The sequence below is a fragment of the Heloderma suspectum genome, chromosome 6, assembly GCF_057233095.1.
Source record: "Heloderma suspectum isolate Gila_16-S chromosome 6, 16-S_ref, whole genome shotgun sequence".
Taxonomy (NCBI): Eukaryota; Metazoa; Chordata; class Lepidosauria; order Squamata; family Helodermatidae; genus Heloderma; species Heloderma suspectum.
Window position 1 is genome coordinate 26,082,867 of NC_139463.1, and position 22,138 is coordinate 26,105,004.

General features: G+C 46.0%; 1 protein-coding gene across 4 annotated transcripts in view; it reads right to left on the reverse strand.

The window, feature by feature from the left end:
- Nucleotides 1-9,176: 9,176 nt before the first annotated feature.
- Nucleotides 9,177-22,138, reverse strand: part of CAMK2B (calcium/calmodulin dependent protein kinase II beta) — a 231,134-nt gene continuing 218,172 nt past the window's right edge. For all 4 annotated transcript variants that reach the window (XM_084803857.1, XM_084803856.1, XM_084803858.1 and 1 more), the window contains 4 exons: nt 17,843-17,918; nt 15,862-15,956; nt 10,702-10,936; nt 9,177-9,431 (listed from right to left, as the gene is read on the reverse strand). In XM_084803857.1, coding sequence (XP_084659983.1) covers nt 10,704-10,936; nt 15,862-15,956; nt 17,843-17,918 — 404 coding nt within the window. In that variant the 3' untranslated portion in view covers nt 9,177-9,431; nt 10,702-10,703. The remainder of the gene's footprint in view (nt 9,432-10,701; nt 10,937-15,861; nt 15,957-17,842; nt 17,919-22,138) is intronic.

Sequence of the window (22,138 nt, forward strand, 5' to 3'; positions counted from 1 at the left end):
ACTTCCTGCACCCATGAGCTCCTCTCAACTCTTCTCTAGTGGGTATGGCAGTGCAGTGCAAAGCCCAGTCCTGGGCAGGAGTAAGAGATCTAGTCTCAATATAAAGTGCTTTTAATGCTGTGTCAGTGCTGGCGGGAGCCCCCCCTCCCCACCATTGCCTACTCCTTCCTCTCCCTCCCTCCCGTCCCACCCCTGCTCAGTCATTCTGTCTTGGTCCAATTGCCCTTACATTCATCAGCCATATGAAATGCTGCATGAGGTGATGGCCTTGTAGGAGGGCTTGGACAAAGGCCACACTTGAATGCCACACAACTCCTCTGTGCTTGGCAAAATCCACCAGTTAATCACAAAAGCACAATGTGTTTTCCTCGAATTCTCTGAGGAGTTTGTCTCTCCTTCATACCTCTCAACAATGGAATGAATGAATGGATGAGCCCAATCGCACCTCAACATTATATAGTAGAGATATTCTGGAAGACCCCAAATCCCTATCGATTGCACAGGGCAGCCTGGGCTCTCAATAACAGTAATAGGACTGTCTATTAATTTTAAAGCAATCTGGATGGATGAAGAAACTATAAAGTGCAAAGACATTTTATTACACATAAGATTTGCATGAAGTTTGTCTAACCACTGAACCACAGTCCAGCCACAAGCCTAAAATCTGCTTTGCACAGCTCTCTCCCTGGTTCAAGTGAAGGTGTCCGCTCCTTGCCACTTCAGAATCAAAGCTTGCATTGCCAAGTGCAAAACTGTTTGTTAGGGTCTGAATCCTGCAGTCAAGGTTTTTTTTTATCAGCCCATACAAGATTTCAAAGGTCAGCAAAGAATTTTACCTGCCATCTCCCTCATTTCACACTCCCTTTGAGGATTTTAACAAAACTTTGCCTTATATCTTGTGGATAGCTCTGGGGATGTGCTGCGTTGCTTGCATCGCACACTGCATGTGTCACCCAAGGATATCAGTTTGCTTAGGAATATTGGAAAAGAGGCATGCAGTAAGCTGTATTCTCTTGCAATGATTGTCATTGTCCCATCTGCAAACTACTGAGAAAATGATGCCTGCCACAGTTCTGTTCCTTTCCTCTCTTTCTTTGGATGCACATTACCGATACACTAGACCTGTCAATCGAATGAAGAATTAGTCTTATGCTAACAAGAGGGAGAGCTGGCTCTACAGCATTTAGATCAGTGAAACATGCCAAACATGGATATGAATAATAAGGAGGTGCTGGAGATTAAGCTGAGAGTGGTACCCTGCCTTGCTTCAAGGAGGCATGCTAAAAGTCCTCGCAGGTGATAGATACACAGGTTGCACTGAAACTTGCACACCAGCAAAGCTCAGGTGAGTTAAGTATGGAAATGAAACTACAAAACACTAATATCACTGTGGGGAAAGAACTGGGATACAAATGTAACAAAATAAAAATAAGCATGATTGAGCATGGCAGAAATGGCACTAGAACCAACCCCTTGGAACATGCACAAGGAATAGCAACAGCCATGCCACACGTACTGTTTTCTAGAGGATATCATATTTCGCACAGCACAGTCCTAGCTCTGCTAGCATTCTCCAGTAACTCAAACCTCAGCTTCTGTTTCCAGGGGCAAACTTGCCTTTCTATCAAAAAAGAAAGTTTCAGTTTTTCTTGCTCAAAAAACTAACATGCCAATTTAGCCCAACAGGTTCTAATTCCAATATCCTATTGCCAGCTGGGCAAAAGGAACAACTGTTTTTCCTTTCAAGCCCACAGCTACCTCCCAAGTACTGTTCAGGAACTCTAGTGCTTCTCAAATATAACTTGAAGTCACATGTCTGCAATGCAGAGCAGTCAGCTGGGCTTTGTATTCTAAAGGATTTTCAATCTGCTCTGGTCTCCCTTCTCGCTGAGTGCGCAATTAATCCAGCATCAATGTGTTGAATCACTGAGAATCCAGCTGACATGAATGGAGGTTTTCTGCTTATGCAGAGGTTTATTGTATTGGGGCCAAGTGGAATGCACAACAAATCCCTCCTTGCAGATTCTGGCATGTTTTTCCATAGCAACAGTAAGCACAGTATGCAACAAATCACCTATATTCCATTATTTATTCTACCACAAGCCAGCGATTTAAACAACATTAGTATGCTCTCAACACAACAAAAGCAAGTAAGGGTAAATAGGGTACCAGCACTGCTTAACTGGCAGATCTTGTGGGATGAATCTATGGACCAGTCCAGGTTTCTCACTATGCATCATGCATCAGTTTTACAATACTATATCCTCTGCTGCAGGCACAGCTTGCTCAGCAAACATCACAAGTGTGTTAGAGGTCTTCTCACCTGCAACCTGGGGCAGGTACGCATATACTTGCTGGTATATTTTGCAATATGCAAAATGACAACTTCACTTTTCTCACCAGATGATTACATACTTTTTCTTTCCTTTTCCTCCCCATTTTAAACAACAGGTAGATAATGGACTGGAAAAGAGGCTGGATGGTGTATGGGTGATGTGGAATTTTCAGAGGGGTGCAATCTGGAATTAGGTCCTAATTATTAGGGAAAGGATGGCTTGATTTAAACCTGTGCCCGCAAGATGGTGTGCACACACAGTTACCAACTTTTTATTTGCACTACCCTGTTCTTGTGCCTAGCAGCAGCTAGGTATGTCAAAATTAAATATGTTCTTTTCACATCAGAACCTTCACTCTCCAAATTTATATACGCCAAGCTGCTGTCAGACGCACAGAAGCTGGGTTAGTAAAGAATCTGGTAGCCCATTTGTTTTTGCTTACCAAAAGCGGCTAGATTTGGCAAGAGCCAAAGCACCTGTGCTTTTAACAGCTGCACAGAAGGGAACTTCCCATGATAATGAGGGAAGCTTCATTCTCTTGCATGTAACCATTAGAGGCAGAAGAGCTCTGGCCTGTGTTGAATCTGGCTACTTACTGCCTGACCTTAAAAAAAATCACTTAAAAAAATTGCCTTTAAATCCTTCCATCATATTTCCCCAACAATGGCAACCCATTCAACAAGGAACCTGGGTGATTCACCACTCAGAAACCAAAAATTTAAGGAAGCCATGATTCAAATAGCTGATAGAAATGCCTTGGGCCAGATCAATGACCTGATCAGTTTTCATTCTCTGTTGTTAGTATGAACATTAAAACCTACTTATTTACACTACTACACTTGGGCACAGTCTTAATTTTGAGGACTGTCGGACTCTAGCTCTGTACATTTGCTTAATTCTGTAGCTCAACCAATGCAACTATACAGATCTTTAAATAAAGAACAATTTGGCTTACACCAATAATCCACCTAACACACTAGCTTGTCTCTGCTCATTCTGAATACTTTAGCCTCTAGATGGAAGAAGTGGTATAGCGGTATCCATAGTATTACTCTGCTGCCCCTTAGTGACCATTTCCACCCAATATTTAGAGGCATCTAAAGAAAGGCAAGGCTGCCCCCCATCCCACAGACCAAAGCACGCACCAGTGAAACACTTGCCTGGTTCAGATGCTGTAAGAGACTGTGACTTCCTGATAACAAGAATGCGCTGCGGTCAGCCTCAGGCTCACGGATTCCGCCTCGGGAAACTATTTTCTGATAACAGAGACTAATTAAAAGAAACTTGGATCAAACTTGTGGTTTGATATCCTGGTTTGTTTTAACTAACCACAGTCAGAACAAATTAGTTTTACCCAAGTAGGAATGTAGTGGTGAATTGTGGTTAGTTCAAAAGCAAAAGTGGGTGATTTCAGTCTCCTCCTCTTGTGCACAGACAGGAGGGAGAGCACAAGAGCCCGAGACTTGCCACAGTGCATTCTCGCAACAGGACACCTGGTTTTCCATTATGTCTGAACCAGGCCACTGTGCGATCAAAGTGCATACCCAGAGCATACTGCAGTGTTGCCCGAAACACTGGGGCACACCTCTTGAACTACTCACCGCTTACTTCCCAGTGTCCTGGGCACGGCGTACAGCTTTTGGCCTTGTTGTGAGACTGTCAGGGTATATCTGCCCTGACAATTTCGCTTAGTAGCTGCTGTGCTTCCATTCATTTGTCTAGTCCTTCTTCATCCTGGCTATGCTGTGGATTGTACTTTGCTCTATTTCTCTCAGCTGTATCAATTCCTTATTTATTTCATCAGCACAGAGACTTCTTAACCCTTCTGACGAGACTCTTTAGGACTGGAATAGAGGGAATTGCATTTTTACTTATTTATTCATTTGGAGGGGTGGGGATAAAATGTAGAAATCAGTTAAGGGAAAGTATCGGTGTAAATATAATGTGTTCCAAAGAGTAAGAAAGCTATTGGTAAGAATACAAAATATTAAAATGGAATTAAAGAGATGTGTTAACTTCTTGCATGAAAAATATGGATGTGTACACTCTTGTGTTATTTGTTAGCAGGCTGAAGTTTATAATTATATGCATGATCAATATATTGAGTCATATATTAATATATTGAGTCAATATATGACTCAATATATTGAGCTGGATTGTAAATATTGATCAGACTTGCTTTGGAAATGAGAGGTTGTTGCTGGTGGGGTAGCTGTAAGCATGGGCTTGAGCAACTGAGAACGTTGAGAAGATGGCATCATGTTATGCATGTCTTTTAGTAGATGTTACCATTGAGAAATGGAAAAAAATGTGGCTCGGTGATTGTTCCCCCGACTCACATCCAACAGCTAGTTGGGCCCTCAAAAATCTATTTCCTAGCCTTCTGCAAATGGCAGCCAGTTAAATGAAGCGCGGTGGGGAATTTCCAAGCAGAATGAACTTGCTTAAATGTTAAGGGAGACCCATGCCTGCTGCATTCCTTTTCCTAAATTGTTACCGAGTTCTCAGTAGAAATTAATATATGAAAATATGTGTTCCCTCTTGCCACCTGCTGATGTGCAGTTATCACTAGCGGGGATGGGATTTGCATTCCCAATCCCTGCCCTCTTTTTCCAAGTTAAAACAAGAAGCTCGTTTTGGTGATGGCATCAAGAAACTGTATGATGTGGAAGCTTTTCTGTAATGAATCGATCTGAGATCACTTCAAGGGTTCATCAATCAGCTCTCAGATGGTAATAATGGAAGACTGTTGAGTGATGACCTGCTCGATCAGAGCTGCCATCTACTCTACTTGCTTAGGGTCCATTGAAGCTTGCTTCACACAGGACACTGTCCATGCACAGAAATTATCGTTGTATAGAATCCCTTAGGTGCATTAGGACACCTCTGAAGAGCTGTTCACAACTGAGTGGCTCCTAAGCAGAGCAGTTGGATTAAAGAACCTCTGTCACCACTCCATGATCATACATCCAACCCAGTTTATAAATGACCAGTGATAGGAGATGGGTAAGTACCTTTGGCAAGGTGTTCTGTTGCCCTGTTTCATATGAACAGATTATCTGTCATGCACCTATGGAGTGAAAGCTTTCCTCATGTAAACTGCAGCTGATAGAAATGCAATGACGGCAAGGTGTAATGGGACTGATATTTAACCTAAAGTTTTGTTCTGTAACTTCACCATGTTACCTCTTACTTTACCTTCAGTAGCAACAGATTATCATTATTTTTACAGTGCTGCCAGATGCTGTTGGGATCAGCACTGATGGCAGGCAAACAGGAAGCAGAACAGGAAGTACCTCACTGAAATGTACTTCCTACTGTGGGCATTTGCGGCTTTGGCGTGATGGTAACTCAGCCTCCTGTGCTGATCCTGCTAGGGCAGCTAGATGAGCAATGATTGGAAGGGGGATGGGATTCACTGCCTGCAGTATGTGGTTTATGGGGATCTGGTGCTGATTTGGAGCTTCAAGCCCCCATAGACCCATTTGTATTGACAGTGAAAGCAATTGGAGGCTAAGGGTGTGTCTGCCCTAGCAGTCCTCATCACATTTCATTTCTTATCTCCATACTGATCTTCATTCCTCCTCTCGGGATTTTGAGTTCTTTAAAACAAAACTAAAAACAAATTAACTCCAATAATGCATGATTTAACACCTTGAAACAACATTACAAAGTAACATGCTGTACAAAGTCAGGTGATGCTCACTGATTGGGAGACCATAACAGTTGCTATCTTTCAATCATCTCAGAAAATTCATTTCTGAATTTCCTGTCCTGTTCAGCAAATCGTATAATGGCATTTCACCTGCAAACCCTTCTCAATGGTTTCACGTTGAGACCACCTGCCAGTGCATTCCTATGCCACCCAAGTCAACTCCTCGAAATCCTAAGCATTCACAGTCCTGCTTCAGCAATAGCATTGGAGACACACATGGTATAAGATGTGGAAAGTGAGATCCTTGTAAACCCAAGGACATTGTTCCTGCCCTTACATCTGGAAACCTGATTAAGGGGTTCCAAATATTTTTTATTCTTGTGCAGTCTAGTGGTTAGAGCGCTTTACACTCCTGACATGTTCATCTGGCTAGCTGCTACACAGCCCTGTTTTTCTATTGTAAGCTAACCATCATGCTGCAGAGTTTGAGAAGTTCCCTTGATGGAAAGCTGGGGACTATACTGAGTTACTAAACTTAGCCACCACTGGAATATTTTTTAGAAAGAGGTGTTCCCTTCCCACAAACATCCTCTAAGCATCATCTGGACATACGGTAGCCAAGTGGTTATTCTTAGCAGTCTGAGGAAGCTGTCGTTACTGAAGACATGGAGACAACCCAACACACATAGGTAAAGCAAAGTCACAGGTGGGATCAGAGAACAGTTCTGAAGAGATCTTGCCACAATGCAAAGTAGAAGCATCCCTGTTTTTAGCCTTCTTCTCCCTGGGCAAATATTTCCAATTGCCCATCCATCCCATTGTTCAAAAGCTCAATCACAATTGTAACATGAGAGCCACCTCTTTCCTTCACAAGAAGCCATATTACCCTTGGTGCTGTATAATACACCTAGAATTTACAGTCCACACATCTAACCATCAGGATGACCAGGGACAAGCTACAAAAAAAGAGTGCCAAGTCATGATGCTCCACATGACTGGCCTACTAACCCTAAAGCTTGCAATTAGATAAGATGAGAGAGCAAAGGGAGATGTGAGTTCCAAAGACCCTTGAACCACTGCCTAATTCTCAACATGGGGTTCTTGCCACCCAGCAGTACACTTTCCTCTCTTTTTTTAATGATGCTTGACAGCCCAATCTACGTATGTTTACTCAGACACCCTTCCTACTGAGTTCAGAGGGGCTTATTCCCAAGTAAGTGTGCATAGGATTGCAGCATAAAACTTCTTGATTGTTCCCCACACCTCCTAACCCAACTCTGGAGGGAATCCTTGGACAATCACTTCACTGCCACTAATTATGCTACATTGCCCTAAAGCCTTTGCTGGCAGGAATCCCCACTGTGAGCAGCGGCTTGCTTGATCATTCCACATCTATCAGAGAAATGCGCTTATGGCATGCTGAGCAGGGGCAGGAGGAGGAGTAAGCGTGCAGTTCCCCAATTTCACAGCAAGAGGCTCTGGGCCTCCAACACTTCGTCCTTATAGCCCATGGCCACAAGGGTGACTTAATCCACCTGGAGCAGGAGCAGAATTTGGGCAGTGAGATGCTTAGCAGGTGCTGGGGGTCTCTTTTGCGAATGAATATGAAGAGGTGGGGGAAGGAAGGCCATCAAGAGGAAAGGGAGCTTCCTTAATAACAAACTCCCTGGTATTTCCACATGGTGCCGCTCTCCTGGAACATGTCAGCCGCTTGTTGTGCAGGTGTAGTCAGCAGAGGGTAGTGGCTCATCCTTGCCTTCCTCTGGGACCTAACAGAGATGGGGTTGGTAGTAGCTGCAACTCTGCAGCCTTTGGTGCAGTTCATACTGGCTCTACATGTGGCCAATAAAAAACAGCAGCCCCACTCCATCCCTCTCTCCTAAGGCTTGGTCCATTGGGAGAATCGCCCCCCTCCCCTTTGGCTAAGCTTGTTTGGGGTTGCCTGCAGAGTCAGCTCCTGAAGTTACAGCTATCTGGAGCTGTTTCCTCTCTCCCTAAGAAGAATTTTGATGTCGTTTGTTGCCAATCGGCTCCTTCTCTTTGCAAGTGAACTCAAAGGCTTCAGAGAAAGAGACAGAAAATGGCAAGCGCAAGCTTAACTGACCAGCCCTCCTCCTCCCAGGCTGATGAAAACTAGGAGCAGATTCCCCAAGGCAGCACTAACCCTGTCCCCCCTTTCCTTTTTTAAAAAAAACTAACACATTTTCTGCTCAAAGGGAAAAAAAACTAGAAAGAGGAGGAGTCTGAATCCCTTACAACGAGGCACCTGTTGCTCCCTTCTGCTGTGTAGGGGGTGAATTTCCAAGAACTGGAAGAGGATGAGACTTAGCAGTGTCAACCCTTCTCCTCCCTAGTTCTTTTAATCCAACAGTCATGACTGTCCCAGCCTGCCCCATTAAGCACGGACTCCCCCCGCCCCCCCAGTAACAAAGCCATGGCAGGGGCACAGGCACAACAATGCCACGGTTGGTAGCCCTTGACGAGAGGTCAGGGGTCGGGGATGCTTGGAAAATGTGAGCGCCAATGAGAATTCAGACATTCAAAAAACCTGCAGTGAGACCTATTTATATCTCTAAGGCTATGCTACCCTTCACGTAAGAACCCGTCAGTCTGGCCACGGCCAAAAGCCCACCGGGAAATCACCAGCAGTGGGTTAGCATGAGAGGAGCCCAGAAAGCAAAATGGCCCCCGCACGCAGAAGGGATCACCTCCTATCCAAAAGAAGAACAAAATAAATAAAGAGTCTGAATAATTATAATCATCATCATCATCATAATCCACAACCACAGCTAGAGGAGAAAAGAAATGGTCAGCCCGGGAGCTCAGGAAGAGCATCCTCCGCAAAAACAAGCGGTAACACAGGTCACAGACTTCCAAGCGCAAACACGACCACTGGAGAAGGCCCATGCTTTGGCAGAGAATGCAAATACTGTAAAAGTTTTTTGTGGGTTTTTTTGTTTTGTTTTTATATATATATATTTTTCACCTAACAAACTAACACCGTTCAACACTGGGGTCGACACAGGGAGGTGGAGCCTTTTTTTGTTTGAAGTTGAGACATTTTCATTGCAACACCTGGTCACCTGGACAGCCGGATGGACAGACACAAAGAAATGGAGTTGGTAGGGATGGGAGGTGCAATGTGGCCACGCCGCGAGTCGGATGGCTGGGTTGGTTCAGCTGGGTTTGCTGATTTTTTTTGTGTTTTGATTTTTTTTTTTTAGAATCGAGTCTGGTTGGGGGGGGGTTCGCGCGCGTGTGTGTTTTTCCTTTTTTTCCCTTTTTTTTGCAAACACAGGCACTGGAAATGAAACGGGGGAAGATGGGGAAAGGGGGGACACGAGCATGCGGGCACGTGCTTGTCACCGCTGCTCCCGGCTAGCGGCTCAGCTCAAATCACCGTCTCCTTCGGGACTCAACCAGAACAGCCGGCATTAGTTCTGAAAGACACAAGCAGGGGGGAAGATGCTGTGACTGATCACCATAGACACCCAGGGGGTTCATCTGGGCCTTTTCCTGTTGGCTAACCACAGAAGGAGGGCAAGTGTGTTGAATGTAGAAGCCTTGCCCTCATTTTCATACTGCTAAGAGGTAAAAGTCACCCATTCTTTTGCAAGTGTTTTTGGATGCACAGAGTTCCAGCAGAGAGGCCATGTCGGAAGTGCACTCATTGCATTTTAGACACATATCCCATCTCCTACCCTTGATCAAACTCAAAGGAATACTGTTTTGCTGCACAAGCTGGACTTCAGCCAAACCGATTAGCTGGCCCAGTGGTCTCCAATCTTGTTGGGGTGGTGGGCACACTTAGGATTTTGAAAGAGTGCCATGGGCACTCTTACGAAATAGTTGCTGTGGGGAGCCTTGCCCATGGGCCACCATCTGCTGTGGTGGGCATGACTAGTCACAATACACTCATTTCCCAGAAATGAAATGAAATGATGAAACTAAGAAAAGAAGTAACTTGGCTATTAGTCTAAATGTAAGGCAGAGGCAGGATCTGAGCTCTAAAACAAACACTCTTGTGGACCCAAATAACGATGATGCCGGAGGGCAGCACGTTACTTTGCAGCATGCCAGTCTCCCATTGTTGTTTTAAAACTTAAGAAATAACATAAAAATTAGGAGGGGCAGGGAGCTTGGTGCATGCCAAGACAGGTGCCGACATTGGAGATCCCAGAGTTGCCCACTGTGTGAATTATGAAGCCTCTTCCCCCTTCTTGAGGCAGGGTCATGTACAGTGCTGGTTGGCTGGCCCTTGTGAAAATCACAACTACTTTCCTCCCTGTCCTCTTTTCCTGGAGCACTGTAAAAGAAAGAAAAATAGAGTGCCAAACAAATGTTTGAGCAGACTAACCATACAAGTCCCTGAAAAATGAAACTATTCTGGTTGGGTTGACTAATGAGCTGATGGCTTTGCTTTTGTTTCTCAAACAGCCTACTAGAAATGTGGGGGAGGGACAACAAACTGCAATCAGCCCGGATTGTCCTTGGAGGTGCAAGGGTCCTGGGAAGAACAGAGCTCATCCCACAGCAAAAACCCCATCCTGCACGCTCTCTGGAATCCATGTATGTCTGTACTCAGCCTCACGCTGTTCAACACATACTCTTGCACACACATTTCATTTCCCTTCTTCCAGTCTCATCTTCCCCAGGAATGGAAAGGATCTTCCACACTGGGAGACTTGGCATCCCTTGCCCTAACCTTACCTTCACTGGAGTGGTGCCACGGGTGCTCCTGAGCAGTGGAAGTGGACGTTCTGCCACTTGCCGTCACGGCGGTGCCAGACCCGGGTCTCTTCAGACTGGCAAGTGCGGGGACGGCCCTGCCCGTCGATGTACTGTGTCAGGCGGATGTAGGCAATGCAGGCTGCATCTTCCCCAATGACATGCACGTGAGGGTTCAGGATGGTTGTGTGAATGGGCTTGTTGTTCTTAGATAACACTGGAATGGCAAGAACAGGAAACGAGAGTCAGTGCATGGGGAGGCAGTTGTTACAGTGTGGAGGATGCTACCTAGGAGCTCAGAGGTGAAAAAGCTAAAAGGAACATAGAGTGCTGCCTTACACCAGGTCAGACTATTTGTCGATCCAGTTCATTATTGCTTATTATACACCAGACGTGGCAAGGAAAAGAGTAGTTACTTTTATCCCCTTTTCTTCAGCGGGGGGTAACTGTCAGGCGTCGCTTGTTGATTTGGGGCTTACTGGATTCTTTTGCTCTCTTTAGGAGGTGAGGATTTGTATTCTGCTCATCTGAGGTGGAAGGAGTTGCTGTGGGGAATCATGCCTCTGTGCATGATTCCCCACAGTAACAGTGTAACAGTTACTGGTAACTGTAACCCACAGTAACAGGGTAACAGTTACTGGTAACAGGGCTGGCGCCAAGCATAGGTATGGTTGGGCACCTGCTGAGGGCCCACGCCCCAGCAGGGGCCTACTAACAAGAGCCCCTCTGGACTTACTGCGTGTTCAGCTGCTTCTCGCTCTGGCCCAGACAATGGTGGTGGCGAACGGCAGGAGCAGTAGATGCAACTGCCTACTTGCTCCCTGGCTTTCTGCTGGCCAAACAAGCAAATGGTAGCAATGAGGAGAAAGATAATGAGCAGTAGTAGATGGTGACAACGTCGGTGAGAAGGTAGACTCACTGAAGGAGGGGGCCTGTGGAGGGTGTCTTGCAAGGCCCTAAAAACCTAGAGCAGGCGCTGCCTGGAAAGGTACTGCAAGTAGATCCATGTCAGGGAGGAAGGTGAATAGATCTGGCCTACACATTTTAAGTGCCAGAAAGAAGAAAGAGCACGCCTTCCACCTTCCACCATCACTGAGGATGCATCAGTACGCAACTGGTTCAGCCTATCAGAAGTTAGGTGAAGGTAAAACAGCCCGGAAGACTTCCTAATGACTGAGGCCCTTCTACCATGAGATGCAATGCAAAGCCTGGCCCCCAATCAGAGTTCTTCCAGTCTCCCAAGCCAGGAGGGGCCAAGCTAGCTGTGCATCTGCCCTTCCATCCATGCTATATCCAGCAGTGCCAATGCTCAGGAGGCTGGGAGCTGGAGTCCAAAATGTCTGGAGGGCACCGGATTGGGGAAGACAGCTGTTGTGCGTTGTCTTCCCCGCTCCCCTGTCTGCTATTGTCTGCCCCTCCCTAGGCAGACTCCAGGTGTGCCAAAGAGTCCTTGAGGGGTGGGCTGGATGGCAGGACCTTGGGCTGGGTGGGAACAATTGCCTTGGCTCCCACTTCAGCAGAAGATTTAACATTTAAAATGGATCTGTCCAGTGCTTGGGATACAGAATGCTGCCTTGACCCAGGCCATTTTGCCCAGTATGGCCTACTCTGATTGGCAGCTGCTCTCCAGGGTCTCAAGCTGAGAAGAATCTTTCCTGTCACTGGCTACCTGATGCTTTTAAATGGAAATGCCATAGATTGAACTGGGAACCTCCTGCCTGCAAAGCATGTACCTTACTACTAAGGTAGAGATCTGCCCCTAGCTTGTAAGGTGGTGGCAACCCTATGGTCTCTCTTCCCGCAGGCCTAGGCAACCTGGCCCATTCCCTCAGCTCTAAAATCCCATGATTGTAAGGACCAAACCGTATGTCTTGTTCATTGTTTTAAAGCAACCATGCTGGGGTGGAGGGAGTAGGATTTAGGCAGCAGCACTGGGGAGGAGAGCTTATCTCTTCCCTTTGATTCATATCACCAATTTACCGGTCCAAAATAGGGCAATGAGATTGTTAACAGGGACTGGCCAATACGATCATATTATGCCAGTGCTTTACAATCTGCACTGGCTTCCAGTCCGTTTCTGGGCCTAATTTGAGTTGCTGGTGTTAATCTACAAAGCCCTAAATGCTTTGGGGCCAGGTTACCTGAAGGATTGTCTCCTTCCATATATGTATACCTGCCTGGACCCTAAGATTATCCTCAGTGGCCCTCCTCCAGGTACATTTAGCTACCTGCCAAATGAGGTAGCTACTAAGGAGAGGGCATTGTCAGTGGTGGCACTCCAGTTGTGGAATGCCCTTCCCGAAGAGGCTTGCCTGGCACCTCTGTAGTGATCTTTTCAGCACCAGGCGAAGATCTTTTTAGCACCAAGCGAGGATCTTTTAATTCTCCCAGGCTTTTTATGCCTTCAGTTTTAAAAACTGTGTATAATGCACTTTTAGATTTTTGCACTGCTGCAGGCTTTTGCTCTGTTTTTTACTTTGGGTTTATTCTGCTTTAAACTCAGGATTTTATATTATATTGTTGTATTTTATGGTTTTTAATTTTGTTTTATGGACCACCCAGAGAGCTTTAGCTATTGGGTGGTCTAAAAACTTAATTAACTAACTAACTAACAAACAAACATTTAAAGCCCCCACCTGCCTACCCCAAAGCTGTGATTAGCTGCAAAGGGGAAAAAAGACAGGTACAACACTAATTATAACAACCAGGGGCGGGGGGAGGGGGAGACACGATGTAATTCCAGGAAACTGCATGGGGGGAAAGCTACCCCGCCCCATATGCCATTCTCCCTACCCCACAAACTGGCTTAAAGCAAAGAAAGAACCACTGGAGATTCAATCATGGATCTCCCACACTATGTCCAGTTTGGACTTAAGGGCCACTCGGTATGTTCAGAATGCAGGGTGTGTGTGTGTGTGTGTGTGTCACATGCTAGAGGGCTCCCCCTCATCAAAATGCTGCCATTGGACAGAGCATTTCAGAGGGAAAGGAAGGCAGGATGTATTAAATAAAATAAAATGTTAAAAATTAGCTCTCTGTGTTCGTGCATATGCTAGCTTTCTGCACGCACAGTGTTTCTGACATGAGGGAGCATTCAAATGCTCATCTTGTGAAGCGGCACAGCCCCAAGGAAGGATGATGATAATGATAATACTTCTTCAGAGGGTATAGAGAAGCCTCTAAATTTTAAATTGGTTGGCAAGGATCTGTCAGCGTTCAAATCCTCTGCACAGGCTTCATCTGAGGCTAGAGGGTCTCCAAATAAGATGGGCCTTCCAAAGGTGAGAAAAGAAAATAAGAACATAAGAAGAGCCCTGCTGGATCAGACCAAGGGTCCATCTTGTCCAGCACTCTGTTCACACAGTGGCCAACCAACTGTCAACCAGGACCCCACTAGCAGGACACGAGCACAACAGCACCCTCCCACCCATGTTCCCCTGCAACTGGTGTACATAGCCTCACAGCCTCTGGTACTAGAGGTAGCACATAGCCATCAAGACTAGTAGCCATTGATAGCCTTCTCCTCCAGGAATTTGTCTTAATGGGGGAGTGCAACCCTGTTGATTCTCCTGGACCTCTCAGTGGCTTTTGATACCTTCCACCATGGTATCCTTCTGGATAGGTTGTCTGGGTGGGAGTTGGAGGCACTGCACTGCAGCGGTTCCGCTCCTACTTAGATGGCCAATTCCAGAAGGTGGTGCCAGAGGATTATTGCTCTGTGCCATGCAATTGTGCCATGGGGTTCCACAGGGCTCTGTTTTATCCCCCATGCTGTTCAACATCTACATGAAACCGCTGGGGGAGGTTATCCGGAGGTGTGGGCTGAGATGACACCCAGCTCTACCTCTCTTTCTCATCAAACCCAGGTGAGGCAGTGGCTGTTCTGAATCAGTGCCTGGGCACGGTAATGGACTGGGTGAGGGCCAATAAACTGAAACTCAATCCAGACAAGATGGAAGTGCTGTTAGTGGGTGGTTCGTCTGCCCGGCTAGGTGATATTCAACCTGTTCTGGAGGGGGTTGCACTCCCCCTAAAGGATCATGTTCGTAGTTTGGGGGTGCTCAGAACTGTCACTCAAGGCACAGGTGAACGCAGTGGCACAGAGCACTTTTGATCAGCTTAGGCTGATATACCAACTATGCCCTTATCTGGACAGAGATAAAGCCTAGCTACAGTTATCCACGCCCCGGTAACTTCTCGTCTGGATTACTGCAATACATTATACGTGGGACTGCCTTTGAAAACGGTCTGGAAATTTCAGCTAGTCCAAAACAGGGCAGCAAGATTGTTAACAGGGACCGGCCAATGAAATCATATTACGCTGGTGCTTTTCCAGCTGCACTGGCTGCCAGTCCATTTCTGGGCCCGATTCAAAGTGCAGGTATTAACATTCAAAGCCCTTAACGGCTTGGGGCCAGGTTATCTGAAGGATTGCCTCCTCCCATATGTGCCTGCCTGGACCTTAAGATCATCCTCAGTGGTCCTTCTCCGTGAGCCCCTGTCAAAGGATGTGAGGCAGGTGGCTACCAGGAAGAGGGCCTTTTCTGTTGTGGCACCCCGGCTGTGGAATGAGCTCCCTAGTGAGGTTCGCCTGGCATCTATGTTGTATTCCTTCCAGCACCAGGTGAAGACCTTTTTATTCTCCCAGGCGTTTTAGTATTTTAGCTTTCTAGTCTTTTAGCTTTGCTGTTTTAAATCTGTATTTTAAATCTCTGCATTGCTGATAGGTTTATTCTAGTTTTATTCTGGTTGTATTGTTATATTGTGGTTTTAATGCTTTCATATTTTACATTGTTTTACTGTGTACTTTTTGGTTTTAGTTTTTGTGAACCGCCCAGAGAGCTTCGGCTATTGGGCGGTATAGAAATGAAATAAATAAAATAAAATAAATAAGCAGGCATTAGCAATTGCTAAGGAGGGCATAAACACCCATCATTCCCCCATCCCCCACAACCAATACAATCTGGTTATATGCAAGCAAAGACATGGAAATATTTTGAGAGGAAGGAAGTATCAGATATTGTTCCTCCAGCAGTTCTGCTCCTGCGCTGGGAGTGGAAGCAGCTGCTGGGAGAAAAGACTTCCACGAGTGGGTGAGAAGTTTCTGCCCATCGCATCTTACATGCAGCAAGATGTACTCACAGTTTTCAAAGTAAAATCTGTGGAAGTCCATCCCTTCGACAAGGTTGCCCAAGGCTTCAGGTTCGAATGAAGTTAGGCCTGGATCACAGATTTTTCTAGACAGGCAGAAAACACAGACAGGGGAGATATGATTAATCTTTCTGCAGGGAGAGATGACAGTGTCCTCCATGGATAGTTCTAGCATCTGCCTTTCGTTTTTCTAAGGAAGCTTCAACAGGCCAGTTTGGAGCTGGTCCACATGCCTAGATACCCACAGAGGGAGACTTGCATCTTTCTCCTCTTCCATCAAAGCTCAGGGAACCTGGTCTATTGTTCTCCATAATATAGATTTACCCAGATGGAATAAGATCTATCCATCTGAGTAGCAAGCTGATAAATACGATCCAACAAACTGATGCACTGCATTACTTCAAGAAATAAATTAAGGCTACAAACCCATGCAGGTTTACTTGGAAGAAAGATCCATTGAATTCAATGGGACTTACTTCTGAGTTGTCATGCCTAAGATTGTGCTATAATGATGTCAAAATGAACTTCCCTATCTGTGAAAATGATAGAGTTGATCTGCTATTTACCCAGAGGATTGTGGCTCAAGAACTCTGGAAGAAGATATTTAAATTTCAGCCCTTAGAAATACTGTTCAAGTGGGGTATGCTGAAATCTGAACACTGATGAGTTTTCAGATGAGGCAAATCAGATTTACCAGAAATTTCGGAAAAGGATGAATACAAGTGATCTGTCATATCCAAATTCAACTAAGATTAGACAGAAGCCCCACGTGAAGCATCAACAGAGGACTTTTCAAACAGAAAATGTCCCCCTCCTCCTATATAGAGTGAGACAGTTGAGATATACCAGCCCATGGAATGCCACAATGAGACAGGTATAAAGGCAATTGTGAGAGAGGTAAAAATTGCTGACTGGATTTAAACATTAATAAACTAGATTTTTTTTTGGTGGGGAGGAAGGAGGGCTGCCCATTAAAATACATTCTTGGAATATTGCTGGTTGACACAATTACCTAAAGGATAATATATCTGGATAACAAGCCTAGATATATAATTATAAACAGCCTTTAGGACAGGAGTGCTGCAACATCCTTCAGACAGAGGGACAAATTCCATTTTGGAGAAGATCTTGGGGGCAGCATTCCTGTACTGGGAGGGGCCAAAATGACCAGCCTATTTTAGTGTAAAGCTCCAACTGCCAATAACTAATCCTTAGGAGAGGCATTTCAACCTTTTAGAATGGGGGGAAAACCCTACAAAAGCCAGGAAACCACAAAACGATTGGTGGTGAGGGAAAGGGGTTTTGACCCTCTGGGGAAACCCAGGGGTCCAGATTGTGACCCCAGGCAGTTTGGATTTGGCACCCCCCCCCCCCCCCAGGCCTGAGGTTCTGCACCCCTGCCTTGGAGGAACATGCCCCCAATTGCCATTCTTCAGAGCAAAGGCAACGCACTCAAATATATTTCCTATGGTCATTACATAATATTTATCTCTTTTTAAAGAGCACCTACAGTAAGTATAGTGGGTGGGAGAGCCTCTTCCCAGAAGCTACAGCTGCCTTTACTTTGCATGAAAAAGACTGTCCTGCTCAAGAACCACTCAAGTGTTATGGCAGGGGCTGGGAAGGGATAAGGTGCTTCCTTGTATGGCATATGACGCTCTGTGTAATTCAGCAATGAATTGCCCTATGAAGTCTCTGAATGGATTTAAAGCAGCCTTCCCCAACCTGGGGCCATCCAAATGTTTTGGATGTCACCTCCCATCAACTCCAGCCAGCATGGCCAATGGTCAGGAATTCTGGGAGTTGCAGTCCAAAACCGCTGGATGGATCCAGGTTGAGGAAGGGTTATAGCACTGTGACCAGACTAATTCTCTACTGATGAAGGACATCTTATACAAAAATAAATGAAAATACATGTAAAATTGGTTCTCAGGGCAGTATTTCAGTGAGATCGCACACTCAGCCTACTCACGCATAGGCCTCGAAGTCTCCGTTGTTCACAGCCTCTATCAGCTGCTCTGTTATCTTGATGATTTCCTGCTTGCGAGCTACAAGTGGAGCCATGAGGAGGAGGCAGAAAGAGACAAAGAAAAAGGGAGGGGGAAACACACTAAGTGTCAGTGAGAGTGGGTGACCTACATGCCCTGAAGCCTTAGCAGAACACCACTTGCTTCAATGGTCCTTGCATGCCCCATTACTTTGTTCCTAGGAGTTTACATGAACCAGTTCTCTTTGGTGAGATCTTGTAAGGTAGTGCCAATGAAGTGAAGTGGTTAGATTGTTGGACGTAGACCAGGGAGACTCAGGTTCAAATCCCCACTCAGCCATGTAACTCACTGTGTGACGTTGGGCCAATCACTTCCAGCCTAAACTACCTCACAGGATCGCTGTGAGGATTAAACTGGGGGAGCACATTATGTATGCTGCCATGGACTCCTTGGAGAAAGGATGGAATCATCATCATCTAGGTAAGGACCTTCTGGCTGGTAAGAGATACTGATTTTGTACAGATTCAGGCACGCAGGCATCTTTGTTACATATGCAGGTCACAGACCAGCCACCGCTTTGGAAGAGAAGTAAAGGACAGGGCTAAGGACTAAAGTGGGGTTTGCTCACTCTGCTGTTAAAGGCTGTGGTAAACAAGAAATTACTGGCAGCTTTCACCAGGGTAATATCAGATTCCTCACTTGCCACAAACATGCTCTAGCAAAGGCATTACTCTTCCTTTCCTGGGGCTGCTCCCAGCCCTCCTACGATGATGTGGACTGAAGCTCCATGTATCTCTGAAGCCAGCACACATGGGAGATACTGGAATTTACAAGGCACCCAAGTGACCCAATTAGAGCAAACACTATGAATAATGCAACATCCAAGTGGCAGAGATGGTGTCGGCAGCCTTGCCAAGGGCATCTCCCTGGAGCAGGGGCCTTTGGAAACTTGTGCCCTCATGAGGCCCAGAGAATCCATTTCACACTTGCTGTGCTTCAGCTGGAGTCCACAACCCTTCCCCACCCAGATCCTAGGCTCCCACCGATCGACCTATTTCCAATATGTCTTGGATCCCAACCTCACATGTATCTTATAGTACAAGAAACCATACAAGGAGACTAAGAGACCTGGAGAACCTCAGGAAGCAAGGCTCCTAACCACATCTAATGAACTAGTGGGCTCCATTTGATAAACAGTACCAGATGTGGATCCAAGTGACACAGATTCAAGAGAAGAGAAACAGGAGTATTCCATTGCCTATGCTGAGAGACCGGCATCTTTTGGCCCTCCCCATCTTTTGGCCCTCCACCTAACTAGCAACCATTCCATCAGGCTACTGGACCTGTTTTTGTTCCAACTGGCTGTGATAAGAACTGAAATTTAAGAACTGCTGCCTGAGATTGCTTTTTTCCTCCTCCCTCCCCAACCCTTTTTCTTTGTATGTCATGCCTTTGAGATTGTACGTCTGAGGGCTGTGACTGTCTTACTACTGATATTTGTAAGCTGCCTTGGGAGCTGACTGAACTAAAGAGTGGGATTAAAATAAAAAGCTGCAAATGAAGTAAGTATTTTAAAAAGTCAAGTCTCCCTATATGGCTTTCCAAGCATGTTGTTGCTTTTGAACCCATTTCCCTAGTCTGAAATAGGCAAACAACAATTAGCCTAACTCACACACAGTTCTGAATCTGAAGTAGGGCTGGAATAAAAAAGTTGCCCACTGAAAGATGGCAGGTAAGATTAACTTCTCTCTCTCTCTCTCACACACACACACACACACACACACACTGCCCCTCCAAATTTCCCTTAGGTCAGGACAGCACAATCCGTGACTTGCCAAACCGAGTGCAGCTCATCGGTGGTAACAAGGGACTTGATAAACCTCTTGTTCTTTCTGCAAGCTCGGAACTGCAAAAAGAGGGGCACTGTCAGGCCCCAGATGAGCTGCCATACGTGACACTGAATACAGTGGGAATTACTTTCTAGTAAATGTAGATAGGATTGTCCCACCACGGTCCAAGAAAAGAGATGCTCATCTCCCTTCTCTGAAGACAGTCCTGTAGCATTCACAAGGTTATGGTCTCCCCATATGACTTTCCAAGCACTTCCCTATGACTCTTTTGAACTACTATTTTTGGCAACTTTCCACTGGGTGGGTCACAAGTTGTACAGACCTGCCTTATGCTGTTCCCATGCACACTACATAAGAGGAGTGACTCTCAGGACTTCTTTCTCACCCAGGCTCAGCCTGTTATGTTCTCTTTTATCTATCAATGGTGACTATAGTCAGGACTGCTATATAGAACAGGGACAGGGAAATTTCAATCTGCAAGCTGGATACAGCCTGTGGGAGGTTCCCATCTGGCCCCTGCCCTTATCTCCAATCAGAGAGTGGAGATGAACTATTTCTCCTCCTCCCTCCCACACTGCATATGTGGGTTTAAAAAGCATCCATTGCCATCAACAGAGGTTTTTAGAAAGCCTAACTGCAGTGGGGAAGGGTGTGTGTGTGAGAGAGGGAGCGCGCGAGAGAGAGCGAGAGAGAATCAGAGGGTTGGAAGGGGCCTACAAGACCATCAAGTCCAACCCCCTGCTCAGTGCAGGAAGCCTGATTCCCAGGTGGTCTTCCATCCAAGTACTAAACAGGGCTGACCCTGCGAGAGACTGAGAGAGCAAGAGACAGCGAGATAGAGAATCATAGAATCATAGGGTTGGAAGGGGCCTATAAGACCATCAAGTCCAACCCCCTGCTCAATGCAGGAAGCTTAATTCCCAGGCAGTCTCCCATCCATGTACTAAACAGGGCTGACCCTGCGAGAGAGAGAGAGAGAGAGAGAGAGAGAGAGAGAGAATGGTGTCTAGACAATCACATTGGGGCCGCATGCCAGCAGTGGAATATGGTCCCAGCCACTTTAGGGATATGCCCCGCCTACTGCTGGCATGTGGTCCTCAACACGCTTGCACAGAACCAAATTGGTCCTCGGGCTGAAAAAGGTTCCCCACCCCTGATACAGAACTTCCATGCCTCTGATACCAGTTTCTGGGAACAACAAGTTGCAGAGGACTACTGGCTTTGTTCCCTACTAGTGCACTTCCCTAAACATCTAGTTAGCCAGCGTGGGAAGGAGAATGCTGGACTAGACGGATCAGCTCTTCTGATGTTCCTAGGGCTGCAATCCTATGCACATGTATGTGGGAGTAAGACCCGTTTAATACCACAGGAATTTCCTTCTAGGAAACTTGGAGAAGATTGTGCTGTCACTCACTCACAATGGTCTAAAAAGAGATCCTTGCCTCCCTTCTCTGGAGCCAGCCCTTTAAGGTTCACAAAGGTGCCCTTCAATTAATTATCCATCTTCTCAGAGCTCTTCTGACTCCTTCTTGTTCTCCTGTGTCTCCCTAGCTTGCAGCAAAACTGATCCAGAAATGTTCACAGACCTGGGCTTTCTCCAATCAGTCCCCTACTGCCTGTTTTCAGGTATAAATACCATCAAGATCCTTCTTTCTCACTTGCTTTTTAATTTCATTTTCAGATACGATCTTGCCCTCGATTTGGTCTCTCTCTCCCATTGCAAAATGTCAGATTACAGACATGGTACAGATGCAAACTGCCACTTTCGTCTGAGGTAGACTGTGGAGATTCCCCTGCCTGAGCTTATGTTAAGCTCATGTTTTTTAAACTGTGTGCATAAAGGAAGACAACGTGCATGCAAATGAACAAAAGAAAGGTAGTTCCAAATAACCAGTTTGCACGTCTTGAACATCTGAACTATCTTGGGCTGATTCTGCGCTTTCTGAACACTCTTGATTCTTAAGTATGCAGTGGCTACTCAAGTGTCACTGAATTTGTTGCTCTTGGGAGAAATGTAGGACTAGAAGAGCATCTAGTCCATGTTCATATGGGGGTGGGATTCTTTCAGACAGCCCAAAAGCAGCCGTATCTTGAACTCATTGTAGTGATATCTGAACAAGGCCCAAGTGCGATCCCCTCCCCCTGCACCGGTGCATGGTGGTCCCAAACTGGATCAGAGGCCCCTGAGCTTACATGGAAGTAAAAGCAAAAGTTATGATCACCTACACAGTACACATTTAATGTAGTGGGTAGTTCGGCTCTCAGGCGGCTTTTATGGGGCGCAGTTTTCACCACTTATATGAGTGCCCCATGGGACAAATAGCAACTTGTGGGGTGGGGAGCAATTTAAGCCAGGAAAAGAGTGCAGAGGGAAAAGGCTCGTTTCCCGAGCACAGCAGTCCCTATCTGAATCCCACTCCGCCGCAACCC